Genomic DNA, 24,911 nt, shown 5'->3' on the forward strand with positions numbered 1-24,911 from the left:
AATCCTTGTCTAACTTTTCTCTTCCCCAGAACTTAACCTCTAATAGCTTACTGTTGACCAGAAGCCTTATGATAACATAAAGAGCTGATTAACACATATTTTGTATGTTTTATGCATTATTTATTGTATTCTTACAATCAAGTAAGCCAAAGAAAAGAAAATGTTATTGAGAAAATCATAAGGAAAATGCATTTGCAGTACCATACTGTGTTTATCAATACCGTAAGTTTATGCCATCTGTTTACAAGATGAATTGTCTGTTTGAAATGGTGAGCAGCTGCAGCTGCAGACCTCAGGCTATGGTACATATCAAGCAATTCAACTTTTCCTAGTAATGTCGTGACTTTTGTCTGCTTTCTGGGAGCACTTCCAGCATCACTAGTGGCACTTCGTATGGGACCCATGGTGCTATTCAAGGTTTACGGTATTGCACTAAACACAATGAAAAAGACGCGAGAACTGCGAGGGATCACTTTTTACTGTGATTTGCAATTTACTGGAGAGAGGAACTGCTCACACAGAGAGACAACACTTCAGCTCACCTCAATAGCAATAGGAGATGGCTACAAAATTATTACCGTAGTACAGTGTGTACCACAGTTGGTTTTATGCAGTTATGATTTCATACTGCATCTTTACATTTGCTTAACATTCCTTTCCACTGTGAATGGCGCCATGTATGGTCTGTAAATGTTTGTGTGTGCAAGCTTTCATAAATTTTAACTTTTTATAATAGGTTCGTGTATAATTTATGGTAGTAAATGTTAAAATAGACTAGTAACTACATATATTTTATACATTCATGACATAACTTTTACTTTTTTTTTTTTTTTTTTGAGATTGAGTCTCATTCTGTCACCCAGGTTGGAGTGCAGTGGCGCTATCTCGGCTCACTGCAAGCTCCGCCTCCTGGGTTCACGCCATTCTCCTACCTCAGCCTCCCAAGTAGCTGGGACTACAGGTGCCCACCACCACGCCCAGCTAATTTTTTGTATTTTTAGTAGAGACGAAGTTTCACTGTGTTAGCCAGGATGTTCTCGATCGCCTGACCTTGTGATCTGCTCGCCTCGGCCTCCCAAAGTGCTGGGATTACGGGCATGAGCCACTGCACCCGGCCGACATAACTTTTCCTTAAATTTTTTCACTAGTTTTAGGCTACATGGTGCATCTGTGAACTTTTTAAAATTGTTGCAGATCTCCTAAAAAAATTCAATATATTTATTGAAAATAATCCATGTATAAGTGGACCTGTACAGTTCAAACCTGTGTTGTTCAAGGGTCAACAGTAGTTTTGATTCTGATATTGACTCTGGAGTCAAAACAAAACAACAACAAAAACAACCAAAAGGCATAATTTAAATAATTGAAAAAAATGGAAACAATAAAGTATTATTACTAAAATATATTATATTCGGAATTATTCCGGTAGAACTTGATAGGAACTTAGCTGAAACTTGCTAAGGTACAGGATGTTATCAGGGATCTCTTTCTCTGTCTTCTCCTCCTCCCCTTTCTCACTCCCTCCCCATCTCATAGCCCAGCTCTGGCTTGGCTTCTTAAATGGAACTAAGTGTTGGCTTCTCCGTTAAGTACAGGCTGTCCCTGTGAGATGGGAAGGAGGGTCATTGGCAGCTGCAGGCTGACATCACCCTTCATTCCTGAGATTTCAGAAGGAGAGAGAGCCTCTTTCTCCCAGAGTGCATATCAGTCCCTGAAATAAGAGTTCTGTTATTCCCATGCTTGGGTCATACTCCTTCTCCTAGCTAATCACTTTATTCAGGGTGTTGACATTCTTTGATCAGCCTGTTTGTGTTCCCCCTTATGATAGAGAAGGTTGGGGAGCTTGATTGATGACCTGTCTGTTCTTGGAGAGGCTGTTATTAAGAGAAAAAGAGTTGTTCTTTGACATCATAAGAGGCTGGGCAGGCCAAACCAACCAAACCTCCCAGATGCTCACTGTAAGAAAATTTTTAAAAAATCACGTATTACTCCATCATCCTAACATAACTAATTTTGACTTTGTATATTACTGAACAGTCATTTATTTATATTGTTCATTTATATTGCTGAATTTACATGATGCAGATTTTTAAGTTATAAAATGTAATGTTAAGTAAAAGTATTTTTCTCCAGTGTCACGTTAAGAGGACAGAGCATAGGATATGTCTATCAGAGGATTAGCCTCTCGTGGATGAGTGTAATTTCACCAAAAGCACCCCTACCCACCGCCTAGTAACTATGCTTGCCGTAAATTAAGAGGACAGGATCTTTTTCTGGAAAGGTTGTGATAACTGTCACCTCTTTGCTTCTCCTTGATTCCCTAGCCTGTGGAGGGTCGTCAAATCCGAGTTCTCTCAGCTGTCTTCACTGGCAGTCCCTCTTCTCCTCCATGCCCTGTCACTTCCTCATGGTGCTGACATCTTCTGGACAATCATAAATGGCAATTTCAACAGCAAAGACTGGAAGATGAGGTTTGAAGCAGGTACCTCTGTGTTAGCTTAAAATTCATTCTGGGTCACACAGTACACAGATGTCTGGTCACGGCATCTTTTTTGGCACCTCTTTTCTCATCCCTTCTTTTTAAAAGGCATTCTCCTGCTGGCTGGTGTCCTTTGGGGGTTCTGCTTTGAGCTTCCTCTCTAAAATAACAGCATTTTGCAGAGTGGTCCTTAGGGAGGGTGGTCCTGTCCGGGTTTGCATAGGACAGACCCAGCTTATGTCTGTTACCCAAGTGTAGCAATTAACTGCACCCATGTTTACTCCCAAACAGGCACTGGCTTGGATTCTGTCAACCTATGAGTTTACTTGCATCAGTTACTGGGAATATTTGTTAAAATGCACATTATCTGGTCACATCCTAGAGCTACCGAATCAGAATCTCAGTGGGAGGTGGGGGTGATGCCAGAAATTGAGTTTTTTTTTTTTTTTTTGAGAAGAGTCTTGCTGTGTTGCCCAGGCTGAAGTGCAATGGCGTGATCTCGGCTCACTGCAACCTCTGCCTCTTGAGTTCAAGTAATTCTTGTGCCTCAGCCTCCCAAGTAGCTGGGACTACAGGTGCATGCTACTACACCTGGGAAATTTTTGTATTTTTAGTAGAGACAAGGTTTCAGCATGTTGACCAGGCTGGTCTTGAACTCCTGACCTCAGGTGATCTGCCCACCTTGGCCTCCCAAAGTGTTGGGATTACGGGCATGAGCCATTGTGCCAGGGCAGAAATTAAGATTTTTAATAAGAGGTTCGAAAATCTCTGCTGTATACCCTTGCCACTGAGGGATCAGGGACCAAGTCTGGTGCAGCTTGGGTATAATTTCCTAGTAAATAGAACAGCAGGTTCTCAGAGTAATGTGGTAAGGAAGGAACCTGGGAGGGAGGGTTCTCTTAGCCTCATGTCTGCTGGCCCACTGTCACCCCAATCTGCTAGTAGTTCCATTCTCGGGGTAGCAGGCAGGGTCTGCATGCCACAGTGCGGCTTCTCAGAACAGTTCTGTTGGTTTGTGTCTCAAAAGTTTGGCACAGAAATGGAAGTTTCATCAGTGAGGTAACTATTATACCTTTAGTTCAGTTCCTTAATATATGGCCACTTCAAAATGTTCTTGCTTTTTAATGCCCACAGGAATCTCAGGGGCTAGTTAGTATATATATATGATAGCACATCATGTTGTGGAGGGTTAGGATTAATCTTCTGAATCTTGGCTCTGGTTATGTTACTTTTCTTTCTTTCCTTTTTTTTTTTTTTTGTTTGTTTGTTTGTTTGTTTTGAGATGGAGTCTTGCTCTGTTGCCCAAGCTGGAGTGCAGTGGAGTGATCTCGGCTCACTGCAACCTCCGCCTCCCAGGTTTAAGCGATTCTCTTGCCTCAGCCTCCTGAGCAGCTGGGACTACAGGCACCCGCCACCACACCCAGCTAATTTTTGTATTTTTACTAGAGATGGGGTTTCGCCATGTTGGCCAGGCTGGTCTTGAACTCCTGACCCCAGATGATCCGCCTGCCTCGACCTCCTAAAGTGCTGAGTTTACAGGCATGAGCCACCGTACCCGGCCAAGGTCATGTTACTTTTCTATTCAAGAAATTTTAATGGGTTTTTTTTCAATGCCTAGAGAATAAAGTTCAGACTCCTTAAACTGCCATTCAGATGGTCTGACTGCAACTGCAGACAGCCTCATTTTCTGTGCTTCTTTCTACACACACTCTTGCTGTGTTCCCATTGCTTCCTGCCTCCCTTCATCCACGCGGGGACCATTCTGGGCTCTCCACCTTTCATCCTCTTTCCTTTAAGGCCCTACACAAATGCCACCTCCACATGATCCACCTTCAAATGCCGCCATTGAGGTCCACCTTCTAGGTCCCCCCTGTGGAGAGTGGTTTATGTATCCCTGGATCTCCCATAGCATTTTATTTATACCACACTAGAGGCATTTACAGCTTTTTTAAAGTTATATTTCAGTTGTAGTTGTACGTGTCTTATCTATTTTAGTCAATTTAACTTTGAGGTCAAGAGTTATGAATGATTCCTCTTTCCATTTACTTCTATCTCCTCCCAAGTGCCTAAGATAGTTTCTTAGTGGTATACATATGTGTGCTTAATATATATATATTTTAAAATAAGCGAATCAGTGAATTTATTGAATAAATTAGATATGTGCTAGGTGCTATGGGAACAATAGAAAGAAGTGTAAGAGCAGATTGCTGTCCTCAGGAGGCTTCCGGTTTAATTGATGAGACCAAACATAAGCATGTAAGAGGTTGACAAATTATAAAAGGCATAAATATAATCAAGACCACAAAATAAAATATGTCATATAATGAGCACATATTGTGTTCATAGATAGCTCGTATTCTGAGCACACAAATGCAATATGTAAATTAATGATATGCAAATGAGTAGTACTTTTAAAGGAGTTCATGGGATGGAAAGGTCACTCTAGGAGATCAGAGAAGACTTTACAAAACAGAATTTCAGCAGAGATTCTCTAAGGATGGTAGAATGTCAATAGGAAGAATACTGTACGCTGGGTGCGGTGGCTCATGCCTGTAATCCCAGCACTTTGGGAAGCCAAAGCAGGCAGATCTCTTGAGGTCAGGAGTTCGAGACCAGCCTGGCCAACATGGTGAAACCCTGTCTCTACTAAAATACTAAAGTTAGCTGGGCATGGTGGTGACTGCCTGTAATCCCAGCTACTTGGGAGGCTGAGGCATGAGAATCACTTGAACCCGGGAGATGGAGGTTGCAGTGAGCTGAAATCGTGCCACTGCACTCCAGCCTGGGCAACAGAGTGAGACTCCATCTCAAAAAAACAAAACAAAACAAACAAACAAAAGAATATTCTAGGCTGTTACAACCGCTTAAGCAAAATACTGAAACGTCTTAATTTGCATTACACTATATTGCTTTGCTAGCTATTGTAACTTTTTATAAAGCCATGCTTTAAGTGTAGCTGGAATTGTTTAACATTGATTTGCAGAATAATTAGAAATCTATCAAGTAAGCATATATTTATAGCATGGAAGAAATACCTGGCTTCGATAGCCCCAGGAAATGTCTATTTCGTCTGCCATTTCACACCACGACCTACTAAGAGTAAAGTAGGGGACCAGAACCCAGAGCCAGGACTGGTGGGCACCTCCTACCTCTCTCTGTTATCTGCAGAGCTTCTATGGAATGGCCACAGAAAGACGCATAGAGGCATTTGGAATATTTTGAAATATAGCTGAAAGTTAAATAAAGAGAAAGACCATGAAAAAATTGTAAAAGACAACCCAGAGTTAGATCAAGGCTGCATGGGAAAAAAAAGTTCTGCTCTGAGTAGAAACAGTCTCTGCTGCACAGATGAAATGGAACACTCGAGATGGTGGTATTAGACTTTCCTGTTGGGATTTAAAGTAAACCATGTGGGAGACCTAGAGTTAACTTTTTCTCTGTGAGTTCAGTTCTCAGACTGGCTAAATAAATGTGTATGTGTGTGCATGTAGGTGTGTGTGTATTTACGTATTTTGCCTTCTCTTTTACATTGCAGTGGAAAAAGTTGCTGTAATTTGTAGATTTCTGGATATTCACTCAGTAACCAAAAACCACCTGCTGAAGTACTCCCTGGCACATGCCTTCTGCTGCTTCCTGACAGCAGTGGAGGATGTCAACCCCGCAGTGGCTACCAGAGCTGGTCTCCTGCTTGACACCATAAAGAGGCCAGCATTGCAGGTGACATGGGATGTGTCTTATCTGCTCCAAAGGTGGTTTGTGTCAGCACTACTAAATCATTGAGTTATTTGTCACATGTCCTAGTCTGTTTGACCTGCTATAATACCATAAACTGGGTAGTTTATAAACAACAGAAATTTATTTCGCAGATTGTCTGCCGAGGGCCTGCTGTCTAGTTCATAGATGGGGCCTTTGCTGTGTCTAGGGCCTCTTTCATAAGGGCACTAGTCCCATTCATTAGGGCCCTGCCCATATGACCTAATCATCTCTCAAAGCCGCACCTCCTAATACTATCATATTGGTTATTTAGTTTCAACAGGAATTTGGGGGTGAGGCCCTTGCACACATTTTCAGACCATAACATCACATATAATATTGATGATGATGATGGAGATTTTTTAACTGGAAGAAATATACCAGAACCACACCTTGTTAAAAGATCCCTTGTTGTTATTTGTTGATGCCACTTTTTTTTTAAGAGACAGTCTTACTCTGTTGCCCAGGCTGATCATAACTCTCTGCAGCCTGAAACTCCTGGGCTTAAGTGATCCTCCTTCCTCAGCTTCCTGAGTAGCTAGGACAACAGGTATGCATCACCACACCCACCTAATTTTTAACTTTTTTTTTTTGTAGAGACAGGATCTTGCTATATTGCCCAGGCTGGTCTTGAACTCCTGGCCTCCAGCAATCCTCCTGCTTTGGCCTCCCAGAGTGCTGGGATTATAGGCATAAACTGTACTGCCTGGCCCATTTGTTGATACTTTCTTTTTAGTCTTTGTTCATATGCTGATATTACTTTGGACAGAGGTAATTATTGCATAAAGTGTGTGTATGTGTGTGTGTGTGTGTGTGTGTTTGTGTGTGGCAGATTTTAAAACTAGGTTGGTTTATCTTACACCACTTAGCTAGCTCCTGGGCTGGAGGCCTCTGTTGTTAGAGGCTCGATGCTAACAGAAATCAGATAAATTATAGTTTTTTGCTTTGTTTTGTTTTGAGATAGAGTCTCATTCTCTTGCCCAGGCTGGAGTGCAGTGGTGCGATCTCAGCTCACTGCAACCTCCGCCTCCCGGGTTCAAGTGATTCTCATGCCTTAATCTCCCGAATAGCTGGGACTACAGGCTTACGCCACCACGCCTGGCTAATTTTTGTATTTTTAGTAGAGACAGGGTTTTGCTATGTTGGCCAGGCTGGTCTCGAACCCCTGGCCTCAAGTGATTCCCCTGCCTCGGTCTCCCAAAGTGCTGGGATTAGAGGCCTAAGCCACCACTGCGCCTGGCCTGAATTATAGTTTTAATCAAAGTAAAACATGAGAAGGTAAATATGCTACCATAACAAAACTTCACAAATTAAAGCCAAAGAGACAAGAAATATCAGACCTGGAGAGAGTGGTATATTTATCTTGTTTGGAACCTTTATTTTTTAGTGGAGACACCAAGTCTCAGAGAGATAATGTGACTTATCAAAGGACACAAAGTGATTTGGTGAGAAAATCAAGATTAGAGCCTCCAAAGTTCTGATCTACTGTTTCTCCATGTTGCATATGATTTATTATTTTGTTGTTATTATTCAACTAATAATAGCAAGAGCTAACATTCCTCAGATAGCTACTGTGTTTCCAGGGCAGTGTGTTGAAAGTGTCCTGTTATGCATTATCTTATTTAATCCTCACAGTTACCTTTTGTGTGTTCTTATTTTACAGATAGAGATGCTGAGGGTTAGAAAGGTTAAGCCACTTTTCAGAGTCACATAGCTAGTTATCTGCAGAGGAAATTCAGCACTGATTTATAATACAGTCCACATACTTGTGTGTGTGTGTGTGTGTGTGTGTGTATGTGTGCATACACTGTCTCCCAATCCAGTGTAAGCTTCTTCCTGCATTTTAAGACCAAGAAGCAAGGGCAAGCTTGCACGATCTAGAAGACTGAAGGGTTATGCTGCCTGTGGCACATTCTTTTTTTTGTAAAATCTCCAGTTGACTTCTGAATAGTTCTTCTCTGTTGATCTTACCAGGTACTTCTATGTCCTACCCCTGCTTAGGGCCTGGAACATAGGAGGCACTCATTAGGTGACAGCTGAATTAATGAATGGGATGTTTGGATGAATTGCAATTTTTAAATCTCATTCTGTTAAAAAGAGGGGGAATGGTAAACTCAGACACTAGAGGAACGGGTTCTCAATCCATTCCAACTTTGATTAACATTCTATGTTCCACTCACATTCCAAGAAAACCAGGTGACTTTGCTTTTTTCAGAATCATGAAATTTTGGATTGAAAGTGGATTTCTAGACCATCTTTTTGTGTATTCTAAAATGTAGCTTTGAAAGCACGCTCTTCTTAATGACTACAGGCATTAAAACCAGATGCAGCCGGGCGCGGTGGCTCACGCCTGTAATCCCAGCACTTTGGGAGGCCAAGGCGGGCAGATCACGAGATCAGGAGATTGAGACCATCCTGGCTAACACAGTGAAACCTTGTCTCTACTAAAAATACAAAAAATTAGCCGGGTGTGGTAGCACACGCTTGTAGTCCCAGCTAGGGAGGCTGAGGCAGGAGAATTGCTTGAACCCAGGAGGCGGAAGTTGCAGTGAGCTGAGATCCCATCACTGCACTCCAGCCTGAATGACAGAGCAAGACTCCATCTCAAAAAACAAACAAAGAAACAAACAAACAATGACAACAACAAAAAACCCAGATGCATTGACTTGAGGGTATTTGGATTAAGTGGTTATTATTTAATGCATTAGAAAGCCAATAGCATGCATTTAGTTCAGATTTCTGAATCAAAATTCAAGAGATATTCTACAAGGAAGATAAATTCCTCTTCTACATTTTTCTTTCCTACCAAAACTTCCAATCAAAAAAGATTCCAGTGGGATTATTCTACATTATAAGTTTGAATTGAGTAGGCTGCCTTGTTTCATTGACTTTGCCTAGTATATCGGCTTTGAAGTAACTTAGCTGTTTATATCTGACTTTCTTCTTTTCTTTTTTTTTTCTCTCCTCTTTCCCAGGGTCTATGTCTTTGTCTTGACTTCCAGTTTGATACTGTGGTTAAAGACAGACCCACAATTTTGAGCAAGCTTTTACTCTTGCATTTTCTTAAGCAGGATATTCCTGCTCTGAGCTGGGAGTTCTTTGTCAATAGATTTGAGACACTTTCTTTGGAAGCCCAGCTACATTTGGATTGTAACAAGGAATTTCCTTTTCCTACAAGTAAGTAAAATGAAGACCTCGCTGTAAACCATTACAGTTCCCATTGTGCTTGCCTAGACAAACAGAAGACATTGGCATGTCGTTTAATTCCTCTGCAGAGGATGCCTTGACCTCATGCACTCAATTCATTAAATGCTTATTGAATAGCTGTAGTAATCCATAGATTTAAGCATATCCTGGCATTCCAAAATCAGAATTCTTCTCATTTCCTTGACCTATGATAACCATTTATGACTGCGTGTTCCCTAAATATGATTCAGTCATTATGTTTATAACATTTGTGAGCAATTTTAGGAAGCATATTTGCACCTTGCAAACTCACTCTTGCATACTTTCTAACTTTCAATAGTTTTGGGGACATAGGTGGGTTTTGGTTACATGGATAAGTTCTTTAGTGGTAATTTCTGAGATTTTGGTGCACCTGTCACATGAGCATTGTACATTGTACCCAATGTGTAGTCTTTTATCCCTCACCCCCCTCCGACCCTTCCCCCCAAAGTCCCCAAATTCTGTTCTGTCATTCTTATGTCTTTGCATCCTCGTAGCTTAGCTCCCACTTATAGGTGAGAACATACGATATTTGGTTTTCTACTTCTGCATTACTTCACTTACAATAATGTTCTCCAACTCCACCCAGATTGCTGTGAATGCCATTATTTCATTCTTTTAAATGGCCAAGTAGTATTCCACGGTACATATGTATACATTTCCTTTATCCACTTGTTGATTAATGGGCATTTAGGCTGGTTCCATATTTTTGCAATTGTGAATTGTGCTGCTATAAACATGCATGTGCAAATGTCTTTTCCTATAATGACTTCCTTCCCTCTGGGTAGATACCCCGTAGTGGGATTGCTGGATCAAATGGTAGTTCCACTTTTAGTTCTTTAAGGAATCTCCATACTGTTTTCCAAAGTGATTGTACCAATTTACACTCCTACCAACAGTGTAAAAGTGTTCCCTTTTTACCACATCCCCACCAATATCTATTATTTTTGGATTTTTAAATTATGGCATTCTTGCAGGAGTAAGGTGGTATCTCATTGTGGTTTTAATTTGCATTTCCCTGATAATTAGTGATGTTGAGCATTTTTTCATATGTTTGTTGGCTGTTTGTATATCTTCTTTTGAGAATTGTCTATTCATGTCCTTTGCCTACTTTTTGATGGGATTATTATTATTATTATTTTGCTGATTTGTTTGAGTTCCTTGTAGATTATGGATATTAGTCCTCTGTCAGATGCATAGTTTGCTAATATTTTTCCCCATTCAGTGGGTTGTCTGTTTACTCTGCGGATTATTTCGTTTGCTGTGCAGAAACTTTTTAGTTTAATTAGGCCCCATCTGTTTATTTTTGTTTTTGTTGCATTTGCTTTTGGGTACTTGGTCATGAACTCTTTGCCTAAGCCAATGTCTAGAAGAGATTTTCTGATGTTGTCTTCTAGAATTTTTACGGTTTCAGATCTTAGATTTAAGCCTTTGATCCATCTTGAGTTGATTTTTGTATAAGATGAGATACGAGTATCCAGTTTCATTCTTCTAGATGTGGCTTGCCAATTATCCCAGCACCATTTGTTGAATACAGTGTCCTCTCCCCACTTTATGTTTTTATTTGCTTTGTTGAAGATCAGTTGGCTGTATTTAGCTTTGTTTCTGGGTTCTCTATTCCATTCCATTGGTCTACAAGCCTATTTTAATAAAAGTACCATGCTGTTTTGGTAACTATAGCCTTGTAGTATAGTTTAAACTCCAGTAATGCGATGCCTTCAGATGAGTTCTTTTTGCTTAGTCTTGCTTTGGCTATGTGGGCTCTTTTTTTGGTTCCGTAGGAATTTTAGAATTGTTTTTCTAGCTCTGTGAAGAATGATGATGGTACTTTGATGGGAATTGCATTGAATCTGCTGCCCAGGCTGATGTGTAGTGGTGTCATCATAGCTCACTGCAACCTCCAACTCTTGGGCTCAAGCAATCCTACCAGCTAATCTTCTTGAGTAGCTAGGACTATGGGGGTGAGCCACCATACCTGGCTAATTTTTCCTTTTTTGTAGAGATGGGGGTCTTGCTATATTGCCCAGGCTGGTCTCAAACTCCTGGCCTCAAGGGATCCTCCCACCATGGCCTCCCAAAGTGCTAGGATTACAGGCATGAGCCACCACACCTGGCCTCTTGCTTAGTTATTAATCAGTTACCTACAGCTCTGAATAGGTGGAGAAAAGACTTTCATCACTCAACTATCCAATGATAACAAAATTAGATAATTTAATCTTGTGGTCTAAGCAGAAAAAAAATCATGATAGGCAATAGTCATTTTTGTTTGTAGGACTCATCATAGAGGGAGATGTATATCCATGAAAAATGTATTTTAATATTGAAACTCTACACAGATGTATTGTTTTAGACTAGGTGGATTACAAAGCCCTATGTAAAGGACAGTGATAGTCTCTTTAACTCCTTTTGCAAAGCCATCACTGCTGTGAGGACCAATGTTGCTAACCTCAGCGATGCAGCCTTATGGAAGATCAAGAGAGCTCGCTTTGCAAGAAACCGCCAGAAGAGTGTACGTTCCCTGAGGGACAGTGTGAAAGGGCCTGTGGAATCCAAGAGGGCGCTCTCCCTCCCTGAGACCCTGACCTCCAAAATTCGTTGAGTATCTTCTTTCATCCTTCCATTAAATCTGTTTAATGTCTTTCCGAGGCTGACTTGTCCTGTTGAATGTTCACAGAGAGTATAGCATGTTTAGCAAACTGAGTTTATTCAATAAGTTTGGCTTTCAGATTCCCTAGAGAATCACCTTAGGGGTATAAATGCCTAGGGTTGCTTTTCCTAGTTTGCTGGGGTAGCAAAGCCCTGACCCAACAGTAGATGTTTTTGAAATGTAAAAGGCAGCAAATGCATTGATGCTTGGCATGCAACTTAGAAGAAACATTTGCTCCTAAGTCCTAGGACACCAAAGTTTGCACCACCAGCCTTGTATCCTAAGAGCTTTCTGAATAAGACTTAGACAATAAGACTTATCGTGGCTAAGGAGGGACAGTTGAAATTTGGAATGTATTTTTTTTTACATGTCTGATAGAAGCAGCCACACAAGCCCCCTAAGACAAACCAATAATAATGGTTGCTTTTGAAATAAAGAAATCGGGCTGAGAAATTGAATTTCTGCTCATCTTCACCAGATAATTTATAAATAAAAATAAACTTCATTGCCAATATTTTTTAAAAGACCATATATACTTGTTCTATAAAAGGTCTTTCTTTATATTATAGTTTTAAAGAGAATAAAATTTTCCTTAAATTACCAAATGACTAGATAAACTCTAATGATTAGTAATGACTCATGAAGGACAAATACTTAAAAATTCATTACCAAATCACCATACTAATGAATATGTTTAAATATATTACTAACTTGTAAAATTTATTAAATGATTTAATCTTTAAATAATCACTGTGAAGTAAATAAAATAATGACCCAAAACCTATTTCTTATCCTGTCAGAAGTTGAAAGGTCTGTTTTTCATTGGCATTTATTAGAAGACAGCCTTATATAACATAACCATTTATAATCATAAATATGATTTGATTTTATTCATCACATTTTCTCTATTTTATGACAAGCTATGGAAATGTGTTCTTTTAAACTTTGGGAGAGTTAAGTATGAATGAAAGTTCTTTAAGTAATCAATAAGCCAGTTTTTCAGGGAGCAAAGATAATCACAGGTGGTCATATAAGAATAGCCAGTGGTAGTGCTAGGCCCCAGGTGAAACTGTTTAAATCCTAGAAACCAATACCTAGATTAAATAAATAACAAATTTTATATGAGTTTCCCAGCTCTATTTATATCCTAACTGATCAGTTTAGAATATAAAGTTTATTTATTGTTATTTCTTGTTCATTAATTCACATGACAATTTTGAAGATGAAGTAACATTGAAGGATGTTCTTATGATTCAGATAAAAACTGCAAAACGTTTGTTACATAAACAACTTTTATGTGATGTTAATTACAAATAGAAAAATGAAACCTGCCCCTACTATCCAATAAAGTTAGCACTGAGTATATTTTCTAGGCTCCAGTTGTCTGTAATGCTTATTTAAATAGAGTTGTTGTTGATTTTTAAGCTATGAGGTTGACCAGGCATGAGCAGTCTGCTCCAGCTCTCGGTGGGACACCCGAACAGACGCCAGGTGGGTACTTCTGACATTGAAGGGCCATGTACAAGTGTCTATCACAGGTGGACAAGGTAGAGAATGTGGTGTCTCTAACTGGACCAGGGTGATATACTTAGGATTTGCAAGCTCAAAAGGGTCTTACCCCAGATGTTCAAGTGTTTGAGCCCCTGATATGGCAATTCTTTCCATTTTGCTATTAACAGATGACTTTTGATTCCATTAACTTTTGGTCCAGTAAGAAGCATCATATCACCTGAGTCTGTACCTTTCCCCAGAGAGCCAGTATGACTAGAGCTATCCATAGTATTTATATTTGTATGTGTCTTTACACATAGAAATATTTTGTTCATATATATCTGCTATAGGAAAACCATACATTTCATTTACATTTTAAAAGGTTATACATTTGAACCACTGTCATCCGCTCATCCCCTTAGCCATTCCTGATTCTTTGCAACTCTACATGCATTTCTGTTTCTCAGAGAAAGGAGAGTTTCCTCTGTTTGGAGGACCATAGCATGATACAGTTTAACGATCATTTGATGTTCTGTGATATATTACAATTTATCATGAAGTAGCCTAAGAGGGCATTGGCAACGAGATTCCACACGAATGGTGCCGTGACTCACTGGGAAGATTGTGAAGGTTCTGAATACCTGCTTATTAGTCAAAAACAAATTTGGTAACTCCCACCTATGTATCATGCTATAGAACATTTGAGTTTTCATCTAAGACTACTAGTTTTAAGATAAATGTTTCAGAGTGGTACAGACACTCTCAGAAGGAAAATTGCAAGTAAGGAGACTTTAAACATCATTATGTTTTATGAAAAGGACGTTTGAAAGAGAGGGAGTCCGGAGTGGGAGGGGAGAGAGAAAATCCCAGAGATCATCCAGGCAGACAGCAGATGGTGGCCAAAGTCTTTTCTCTTTTAAAATTGATAAGAAAAAAGGAATAGCAAACATTTGGTAGAGTCCCTCTACCTTGCCTTACACATCGCTCATGTACACTACTGTGCTGTGATTTTTTTAAAAAGAATAAAAATAAGAACTTCTGATTCAAAGCTTCATTAGAAATATGAAATCCATGCAGTTCCCCTTCAGTGAGGCATTTTTGAGATTGTTCTTAGTCAGTTTCATAAATTATCTTTATTTTACTCTAGCTTGTCTCTTTGTCTTAAAGCTTAGCTAAGAAGCTAGTCTTTCACAATAATTATATCCATTTTAACAATCCAACCCAAGAAGTCCCCTCACATCTCTGTGGGAAAACATGTACATGTGTTTCTTGCAGTTAAAAAAAGCCTTCAGGCATCTAATTATTCCACCAAAAGTGGCCAGATGGAAAAGAGGCAGATAACAGCATTGTTTAAATTAAATATGAAGCTAAAACTTCAGGAAAGGTAATTTACATGACACCATCATAAGCAAAACTTGCTTAGATATGGAAATAGCTGGCTCAGCTTATAAGGCAATTTCAAACTACTATAGGGTTCCATTTTTGCATTATTATTTACTGGACCCTGACTGTTTCTAACTTGGAAGCAAGGACATGCCAGATTTATCATAAGATTGTGGAGAATGGTTTAAGACAGTAATTAAATGGAAACTGAAGAACTTGCTACTTAACAAACATACTTTTTTTGGTCCAAGTAATGAGCTCCTCTTTGCGGACCTCTTATTGATTAGACTTGAAATAAAGCAGATGCCCCTTTATACAACAAGATTTAAATTTAATTGCTGTTTAGGTTGAACTTTTTGGCAGTGGATTTACAATTTATGACTCTCTGATCTTAACCTTTACATGGTACCCACAGAAAATGGAATAGAAAATTCTGTTTTCTATAGAAGGTATACTCTGCAAGGTTTGCAGAGAGTCACATTCCTCTATGACTTTTCAAATCAAAGGCTTTGTGCATCTAAATAAAATCCATAGAATCTTATAGCTGAAACATTAGTGATGTGTTAACAGTCTCATTTTATAGAGGAAGAAACTGAGATTCTCACAAAAGAACAAGCTTGTTGGTGACTGAGCTGGGTCTCAAGCCCAGAGGTCCTGAGCTCTGTAACAAGGCATGTAACTGCCAGTAGGAATTCAGCACCTTCATTTCATCCTAATTGATGGGATTCACAATCTTTTTAACTGCTAATCTACAATTTGTATGATTAGACATAAGGAGTACTTTCACTGGTGCTGTAAGAACCAGGAAATTTTGTCTTCATGTATTTAGAATACTGATGAAGATTAATTGAATAGAATGCAGCAGTTATGTTATATAAGCACAATACTGAACTAATGGTATCAATCCCACGTCAACATAGGGTGCTTAATTATATCATGTTCCTCATCGCCTGGAACGCATAATTAAACAATAATAGGTATGTAATAATGATAACCCCTCCTGTATATATAGTATCTCTTTACTTACAGGAAAACTAATGTAGTGAGGGATTAAGTGATTCTGCTTTGGTGATTGCTTAAGGTCACATATGACTGACTAGTTAGGATCAGAACTGATGCTGGCATCCAAGGGATTTGGCTTTCTTTCTTTCTACCACAACTACCTCTTGATGAACTGGTCTTAAGGTATTTCTGCCCTGTGGGACATGAGGACACCAGTCTGGTTATGGAGTTGGCCTGGGCTTTCAGGCCTGCTACAGAGTGGCTTAAGGCCATGAGTGTCCAGACCAAAAGACTTTGCCAGTTAGGACCCCAGATTGGTCCAGAGCTATCCCCATCTCTCGTGGGACTTGCATACTCCAAGTTCTGCCTCAGCCTGCAGAGAAACCTGGAGATCTCTTGGCCTGCGTTTGTATCCATAAGAGACGGTGCCCAGTACTAGTTAGGACCAATAAAGCACTCTTGTATTGACCTTTCCTGTCTCCTTAGTGTCCCAGCCTAGAATTCCAAATAACTTTTCTTTGGGCTCTTTCTTTCTTTCTACAGATGGTTTACAATTCACTTCTTCACTAACTTGCAAAATGCCTATTGACCATTAAGATCCAGTAAGTCAGAGTACAGTTGTTTTTATAGGAATACTCTTGTTTGAAGATATATTTTTGGGAAGTGACAATTTTGTTCAACAAACATTACAAATACTTTTTTTGAGATGGGGTCTTTTTATGTGGCTCAGGCTGGTCTTGAGCTTCTGGGCTCAAGGGATCCTCTCACCTCAGCCTCCTGAGTAGCTTGGATCAGAGGTGTGTGCCACAAATGCTTGTTCAACAGATATTTATTTTACACCTGCTGGACTAGGAAATACGAAGAATACAAAGATGCTTCAGAAATTTTTATACTCTTAACTTGCTTATGGCCAAGTAAGGGATATTAAGTATGAACATCAGTAAACTCTCATCTTGAGTGAAAGTGACAGTACGTAGGATGAGTCACGTCAAATGCAAAGGGAGGGGAGCTTTCTACCAGCTGGAGACATCAGGGAAGGTCTCATGGACAGGTGGCTTTTCAGCCAGGCTTGATTGGTGGATGAGACATAAACACACGATAATAGGATGTGGAATAGGAAGGAGAAAAGGCAGGGATGGGGAGCATAGGAGGATATGAAGTTAGCCACTGCCCCAGCTTTCCAGCCTTGCTGTGGATGTGTGCACACACAAGTGAAAACTGAGGTAAGGAGGCAGGGAGATGAGCGAGGCAGTGTAGAGAGCTGCCTATGGAGTGGAACCTCATTTATAGTGCTTACTCATTGGCTGCCCTGGACCAAGTGCAGAGTAAGCTCATGGAGGGATCCTTTCTTCCTCTACCTAATTGTCACTTGTTGGTTTGGCAGAGGGGTCAGTGAGTCAATTCATATATAGAAATGTTCCAATATTCCTGCTGCTTTGGGACTTTATCAATTTTTCTCTTATACAGAATGTAAGCTCTGACATTTATTTGAGTTTAGTGCACTTTGACAGACATTTATGTATATTAAGTATCTACTGTATGTCAGACATTGGCCCCTATTCTGTGAGGGATGTAAAGATGGATAAAATATGTCATTTGCCTTCAAGAAGCCTATGTTCTTATTAGAGTATTAAGGCAAATGAATACACAAAATGTTCTGCCTTGCATAATTATCATTAGCCACATGGAGTTAGGAAAATGCTAAAGGAAATTTTCCTCCATTCTTTTTTTCTCTCCTGTCCTCCCTCCTTTCTTGTCCTTGGAAATTTAAAGAATTTAGGGATCACATCCAATTGCTGAGAGGAATATTGGGTATATCTAATAAGAATGGCTTTTGGGGACCAGTTTATAATACAAAATTGTTGGGGGAGGATAGAGAACCACCTTGCAAGGTGAAGAGAGCACCATGAGCAAAGGTGCAAAGAGGGAAAAACGTTGGCTCCATTCTGAGACCCATGAGTAGCCCAGCTTGTAAGAACGTTGACCATTTTGGGTGAAATAATAGGAGATAAGTCTGGAAATGCAGATCCTGATCCTGCCTGGTTTCAAATCATCTGAATAAATAATGTTGTATTACACTTTGGAGTTTCAGTCAGTTATACAGCTCTGTGGGCAGATTGTCATGGAATCAGTCCACATTAAAGGTATGGTAGGAATAGCTCTGCCTCCATAATTATAAATATAATTATATTTTCTTTTTATAGAAAATATAAAATCAGACACTTTAACATGTTAACGCTCTATGGTTAGGACAGATATAGGAATTTCATAGACTAGAATTCAAAACTGTTAAGCGTTTTGTTTTCCTTAGAGAAAATACTTGTAGGCATTTAGTTTTAAAATGGAAATTTCATACCTTTTCTAGGTTAAAACATTAATATAGTCTTTATCTATAGAGAACATTTCAGCTTATCCACAACTCATTTTTCTTAGGGATTTGATTAAGGTAACTTGTCTTTATGAAGAGTGCACCAGTCACAAGCTTACTCTATTTCATAGAGAGGCAATAAACGAAGTGCAGATTTGCAAAGCCCACTCTGGAGGGGTAAATTATTAGAATAAAAAGAGATTAAAATTTTTTTATGCAAAAGTTTCCATAAACATCCTTTTTTCAGTACATTTGTTAAAGATCACTCATTACTTGCTATTCAGGGAAAGCAGCAAACTTAAGATCAGTGAAAATGATCTAGTGAGATGGGCATGTATGAAATGACAATCATCAGGAAAATGTGATGGGAAAACTCAGGGTTGCACATTGTTTAGAAACATGCCCACTTGTAATGAGAAGAAGAATTTTTAAATATTTAAGCTGAAGTCTGATGGTCTATTTTCTAGACTTGAATTGGGATGGAAGGAAACAGGGGCAGGGTCCCAGTTGGGCCTTGCTGGAAGCTCCCTTTCTTCTGTATTGAGGTCCCTTCATTCTCAGCACTATAAAACAAAGGAGCAACTTCCTCTCAAACACTCTCCAGTTCCAATTTTTAACTCTGGGACTTTGGAGTTGAGCCTGTGTGGACATGAGGTGGCTGAGCAGGACTGAGTGACACATGTTCTCTTCAACCTTGCACCCCAGAGCTAAAAGGAATTGAAGATTGAAGCTATATTGTAACAGCCATTACTTGCTGCTATAATAACATTGAACCCTGCAGGGGACCCTGTCGTATTCTTGGCCCAAACATGTCCAAAGCAATAATGGCCTTCTAGTTGTAAAGTAATACTCTAGTGGAAAAACAAATCTAGAGTAAATATTTTTCTTTTTCTTTTCTTTTCTTTTTTTTTTTTTTTGAGACAAGGCCTTGCTTTGTTGCCCAGGCTGGAGTAGAGTGGCATGATCGCAGCTCACTGCAGCTTCAACTTCCCAAGCTCAAGTGATCCTCCTGCCTCAGCCTCCCAAGTAGCTGGGACTACAGGTGTGCACCACCATGTCCAGCTAATTTTTGTATTTTTTGTAGAGACCAGGTCTTGTCATGTTGCCTAGGCTGGTTTCAAACTCCTGGGCTCAAGTGATTCTCCCACCTCGGCCTCCCAAAGTGCTGGGATTACAGGTGTGAGCCACTGTGCCCGGCCTGAGTCAACTATTTTTCAATGCTGAAAAAATAGCCCTGTAAACTTTTTCTATTTTGCCTTACAAGGATTTACATAGGTATTGTCTTTGGTCAAATCCTATATTATGAACATTTAATTTAACCACATGCTGTGATGCTTCACCTTTCTAGCCTCTCATTGAAATAGGGTATTCCACATACATTAATTTTCCTGATGCATGCCTAATAAGTAATTATAATATAAACAATTTATTGATCACCCTACATGTGAAACACTGTAATAAACAAATTCTTAGGTTTTATTTGAATAATTTTTGATAAAAAGTTTCTCTAAAGTGCATCATACATATTCATTCCTTCATGAACAGATTCTATGAGACAGAAAAGTGTGAGTGTCCTGGAATCATACTGAAGTGTGTCAGATGGTTTTCTCTGTGTTAGAGGCTCTTAAACTGAGCTGCCTCTGCTGCCTCTTCACTTACTGTCAACTATCCCTTCTCAGCAGTTCACTTTTGAACAGACCAACATTCATCTGATTGTCTGGGAAACTCGACAACTAAGCTTGTTACCTTATGTGCAGGTGTGAACTGGTAAATTCCGAATTTGACCTTCATGCTCCTATCCCAGAGAAAAAGTATTTGGGCTTGATACAGCAAATTTCTGCAATTCCCAGAAACATTTCTTATGCCTCGCTTCTCTTGGCTGTGTCCTGGAAGGCTGAGATTTTGCCAAATTAACTGAGGAGTTAATAGGTATAAATTACTGCCTAACTCTTTGTTGCATCCTTTATACCATAATTATAATGGGTGTAACCAAGGCTTGGTTTATAATGGTTTGTAACCAAAGCTTGTCATCATTTAGTAGAACGTTTCCTTGCAGAACGAGAGATGAGAATGCCAATGTGCTGATCTAACCCACCAGACAAAACCTTTGTTTTCAATTTAAAAATTCTAATGTTGCTTATTAAAAAAAAAAAGGACAAGAGTATTTTGAATAATCCCCAAACCATAAATATAGAAGAGCAAATATCAGTCTTCCTTCTCCCAAAGTCCTGAACCAAACCTGATAAGAAGGGGCAGAAGAACAAAGAGAGACAGGGTAATTTCTGACTTTGAAAAATAACAAAGAAAGTCAATGTCAGGGAGCTGCTCAGATGCTGTTATTTACTAGGTTAAGAGGAGGCCAAGGGCGAAGGTATTTTTTCTTTCCATGTGAACTTTCCGCTCACCTTCATGTGGTGTTTTTCTGTTTTTAAAAGTTCATGCTTTGCTCTCTTTCTGTTTGTGTCCTCTCCCTTCCTTGTATGTTTCTCATGACATACAGCAGGGCTTATAATTTGCTATTTATAATTTTGACTATTTCATTTAAAGAGTACCTATTGCTAATATCTCAGGGTTTGGAAAAGATTTGTTTTTTGCACTAGCTGATTCATGAACATAACTAAATTGAGATAATAATTTAAACAAAATAACCCAGTGGTTTTGCCCTCAGTGGATTTTAGACTATAACGTTTTGTAGTTATTCTTACATGCTTATTTTACAAAGCTGGAAGGGAAACTTCCTTTATCACTGAGGATAAAACTTTGCCAACATATTAAAAAATTTGCTAAATGCAAAATTTATGTAGGCATTTGTCTTACTGTTTGAGGATAATATTGCTTCATAGCACCCTATTTTTATTCCCATTCCCTTAATTCTCCCAGATTACTTGGTTGTTGATGAATACAATAACTTTCACCCCTGGACTAGGGCTCTGCCTGCTGGGCCATATTGTGCCTTTAAGTTTCTTAAAGTCTGTCTGGAGCAGAAAGTTTTGTAGAAGCAGAAACAAGGGTGCTTTATCAATATCTAAGAGAGATTTTAGTGTCACTTTACTTGTGAGTGAGCCACCCACTGACAGCCTTTCTTCTACTGACAGGACAACAATCTCCCGAGAATGACAACACCATCAAGGACCTGCTCCCAGAAGACGCTGGGATCGACCACCAGACAGTTCACCAGCTGATTACAGTGCTCATGAAGTTCATGGCCAAGGACGAAAGCAGCGCCGAGTCAGACATCAGCAGTGCAAAGGCCTTCAACACGGTCAAGCGACACCTGTACGTCTTACTCGGCTATGACCAGCAGGAAGGTTGCTTCATGATCGCACCTCAAAAAATGCGCCTGTCAACTTGCTTTAATGCATTCATTGCAGGAATTGCCCAAGTAAGTGTAATAACAGCTTTCAGAAGTCACATCCTTATACTTTCAGTAGAAGCAAGGCATTACATCGCATGTAGCCAACATTGGTTCAGCATAAAGGTTTGTACAAATTGCTTGGTATTATCAGGAGTGTGTGTAGGGGAAAGTGAACATTAGTAAGAATTGGGAGCCTGGCTGAGGAATAGTGAGACAGAGAATGAGAGAGACTGTGTGTATGTGTGTGTGTGTGTGTGTGTGTGTGTGTATGTGTGAGAGAGAGAGAGAAAAATGCTAACCTTGTAGCATATGAAGCGTGTCTGTACCTTGATATGATAGTTACATAATCATTTTACTACATTTGGTTTCTTTTTTTTTTTTGAGATGGAGTCTCCCTCTGTTGCTCAGGCTGGAGTGCAGTGGCGCAATCTCAGCTCACTGCAAGCTCCGCTTCCCAGGTTCACGCCATTCTCCTGCCTCAGCCTCCCAAGTAGCTGGGACTACAGGTGCCCACCACCACGCCTGGTTAATTTTTTGTATTTTTAGTAGAGATGGGGTTTCATCATGTTAGCCAGGATGGTCTCGATCTCCTGACCTTGTGATCCACCCGTCTTGGCCTCCCAAAGTGCTGGGATTACGGACGTGAGCCACCCTTGGTTTCTAGATCACTGTGCTTATTTTTTTTCAATTGCTAACTAAAAATAGTTAAATTTGGTTTGTTAATTCTATGTTAGAAATTATAATTTTAGTTTATATTAATTTCAATTGTATCTTACTGAAGAAATCTTTCCAGTTAGAAGGAGGTTCTAATATTCACATGTTCTAATACTTTGTTTAGTGTAAAACAGCTAAATTTGGAGCTATGTAAAGCCTTGTTTTCTCTGTGTGTTTCAGCTACTTTCCATTTGGTATTACACACTCAAATTTACATTTATCTATTAAAATTACCATTTTATCAAACATTTTCATGCACAGTTAAAAAAAAAAAAAAAAAAAGAATTGGTAGCCTGGTATCATCAAGGGAGTGTGGGAGATATTTTTTCTTTTGTAAAATATACATACAATTTGCCATTTTTACAGTTTTAACTGGACAGTTCAGTGGCATTGAGTAATTTTATGTTGTTGTGTAACCATCACCACCGTCCATCTTCAGAACTTTTTTATCATCCTAAACTGAAACTCTGTACCCATTAAACAATAAGAGAATATAGGCTTTTTTGTTTGTGTGGTTTTATTTTTATTTATTTATTTATTTATTTATTTATTTATTTCGAGACGGAGTCTTGCTGTGTTGCCAGGCTGGAGTGCAGTGGCGCAATCTCGGCTCACTGCAAGCTCCGCCTCCTGGGTTCATGCCATTCTCCTGCCTCAGCCTCCGGAGTAGCTGGGATCACAGGCGCCCGCCACCACGCCCAGCTAATTTTTTTGTATTTTTAGTAGAGACAAGGTTTCACCATGTTGGTCAGGCTGGTCTTGAACTCCTGGCCTCAAGTGATCCACCCACCTCGGCCTCCCAAAGTGCTGGAATTACAGCTGTGAGCCACCGCGCCCGGCCACTGTTTGTGTGGTTTAAAAAAAAAAAAAAAAAAAAGTCCTTTTCCCTTTTTGGCTTCAGGTGGAGAGAGTTGAATTAATCATACAACTTAACTTTATGCCCCACCATCATCACTGGCTTTTCCGTGTGCGTCTGCTACTTCTAACTGCTGTATTGCATGCCATGGTGGACAGACACCATACTTTACTCATCCATTGCCCTAGTGATGGACTCATATTTCTCCCAATGCCTCACTACCCCAAACAGTTCAATAATAAGCATCTTTGTATTCGCACCTTATCAGCCAATGTGAGAATTCCTTAGGGAGATGGATCCAGAAGAATTGCTGGGTTGTAGGGTAAATGTAAGCCTAATTTGGTCAATGCTACAAATCTCACTCTCCAGAACAGCTGCACCAATCTGCAAAGATAGAGGACTTGGGGCTACAGAGATGCGGATATGAATTTCAGCTCCACCTCTGTTATTAGCTGCTAGGGCTTAGGCACTCTCTGCTTGCTTGCTTATTGGTACACAGATTTCCTTTTTTGATAGATTAGAGGAAACATATTGCAAAGCACCTTGATCAATGCCTGTCTCATGGTAGGAACTCAATAGATGATTGCTGTTATTGTCAATTAGCTCAAATAGACTGTAACATAATGAACAAAGATAAGCAACGTGAGAGTAATGTGCGTGTAGTCGTCCTGTGCTGATGCTGATAACTGGATGGATCACCGCTTTTTCTCAGCTGTCACTGTTTCAGATACCAAACTCTTCCTCCTTCTTCTCCCCACCCTCTAAATCAACATTATGCATGTCTACTTTAGAAATATAAGCTAAACTCAAGGCTGGGCATGGTGGCTCATGCCTGTAATCCCAGCACTTTGGTAGGCCGAGGTGGGAGGATCACAAGGTCAGGAGTTTGAAACCTGCCTGGCCAATATGGTGAAACCCTGTCTCTACTAAAAATACAAAAATTAGCTGGCTGTGGTGGCGCGTGCCTGTAGTCCCAGCTACATGGGAGGCTGAGGCAGGAGAATCGCTGGAACCTGGGAGGTAGGGGTTGCAGTGAGCCAAGATTGCACCACTAAACTCCAGCCTGGGCGACAGAGTGAGACTCCATCTCAAAAAAAAGAAATGTAAGCTAAAAATTAAAAATTAAATTTTTATATGGGGTTTGTATAACTCCAGAAAACCTGTGTCAAAAATAACTTCCTAACATTTTGGCATATATTGCTCCCTCCCAATTTATACACATACATAATTTCATACTCACATATGTATGTCTGCACACTTTTACAATAATAGGTTCATATTATACATACTGATATATATGCCACCTTTAAAAAATTTTTTTATTTCAATGGGTTTTTGGCAAACAGGTGGTGTTTGCTTACATGGTTAGGTTCTTTAGTGGTAATTTCTGAGATTTTGGTGCAACCTTTTTAAACCTAAAATTTATTATGAAGTTTATATCATGTAAATAAATTTGTATCATATTCCGTGTAATGGCTGCATAGTTTTCTGTAGTTATACAAACAGTATTTTGTTTATCTAATTCCATATTATTGAATATGGAGGTTGTTTTCAGTTTGGGGTGACTATAAACAAAACCATGTTGAATTTCTTTATACATACATTTTGGAACACTTGTCTGATTATTTCCTTGGGATA

At 39.6% G+C, this 24,911-nt stretch overlaps 1 protein-coding gene across 1 annotated transcript in view; it reads left to right on the forward strand.

Moving 5' to 3' along the window:
* The window catches only part of UNC79 (unc-79 homolog, NALCN channel complex subunit), a 279,575-nt gene that overhangs the window by 160,969 nt on the left and 93,695 nt on the right, over positions 1 to 24,911 (forward strand). The window contains exons 23-28 of the mRNA XM_054447451.2: positions 2,325 to 2,482; positions 6,015 to 6,196; positions 9,208 to 9,409; positions 11,872 to 12,051; positions 13,530 to 13,595; positions 21,444 to 21,730. Of these exons, the coding sequence (XP_054303426.2) occupies positions 2,325 to 2,482; positions 6,015 to 6,196; positions 9,208 to 9,409; positions 11,872 to 12,051; positions 13,530 to 13,595; positions 21,444 to 21,730 (1,075 nt within the window). The remainder of the gene's footprint in view (positions 1 to 2,324; positions 2,483 to 6,014; positions 6,197 to 9,207; positions 9,410 to 11,871; positions 12,052 to 13,529; positions 13,596 to 21,443; positions 21,731 to 24,911) is intronic.

Source organism: Pongo pygmaeus, chromosome 15, assembly GCF_028885625.2.
Source record: "Pongo pygmaeus isolate AG05252 chromosome 15, NHGRI_mPonPyg2-v2.0_pri, whole genome shotgun sequence".
Classification (NCBI taxonomy): domain Eukaryota; kingdom Metazoa; phylum Chordata; class Mammalia; order Primates; family Hominidae; genus Pongo; species Pongo pygmaeus.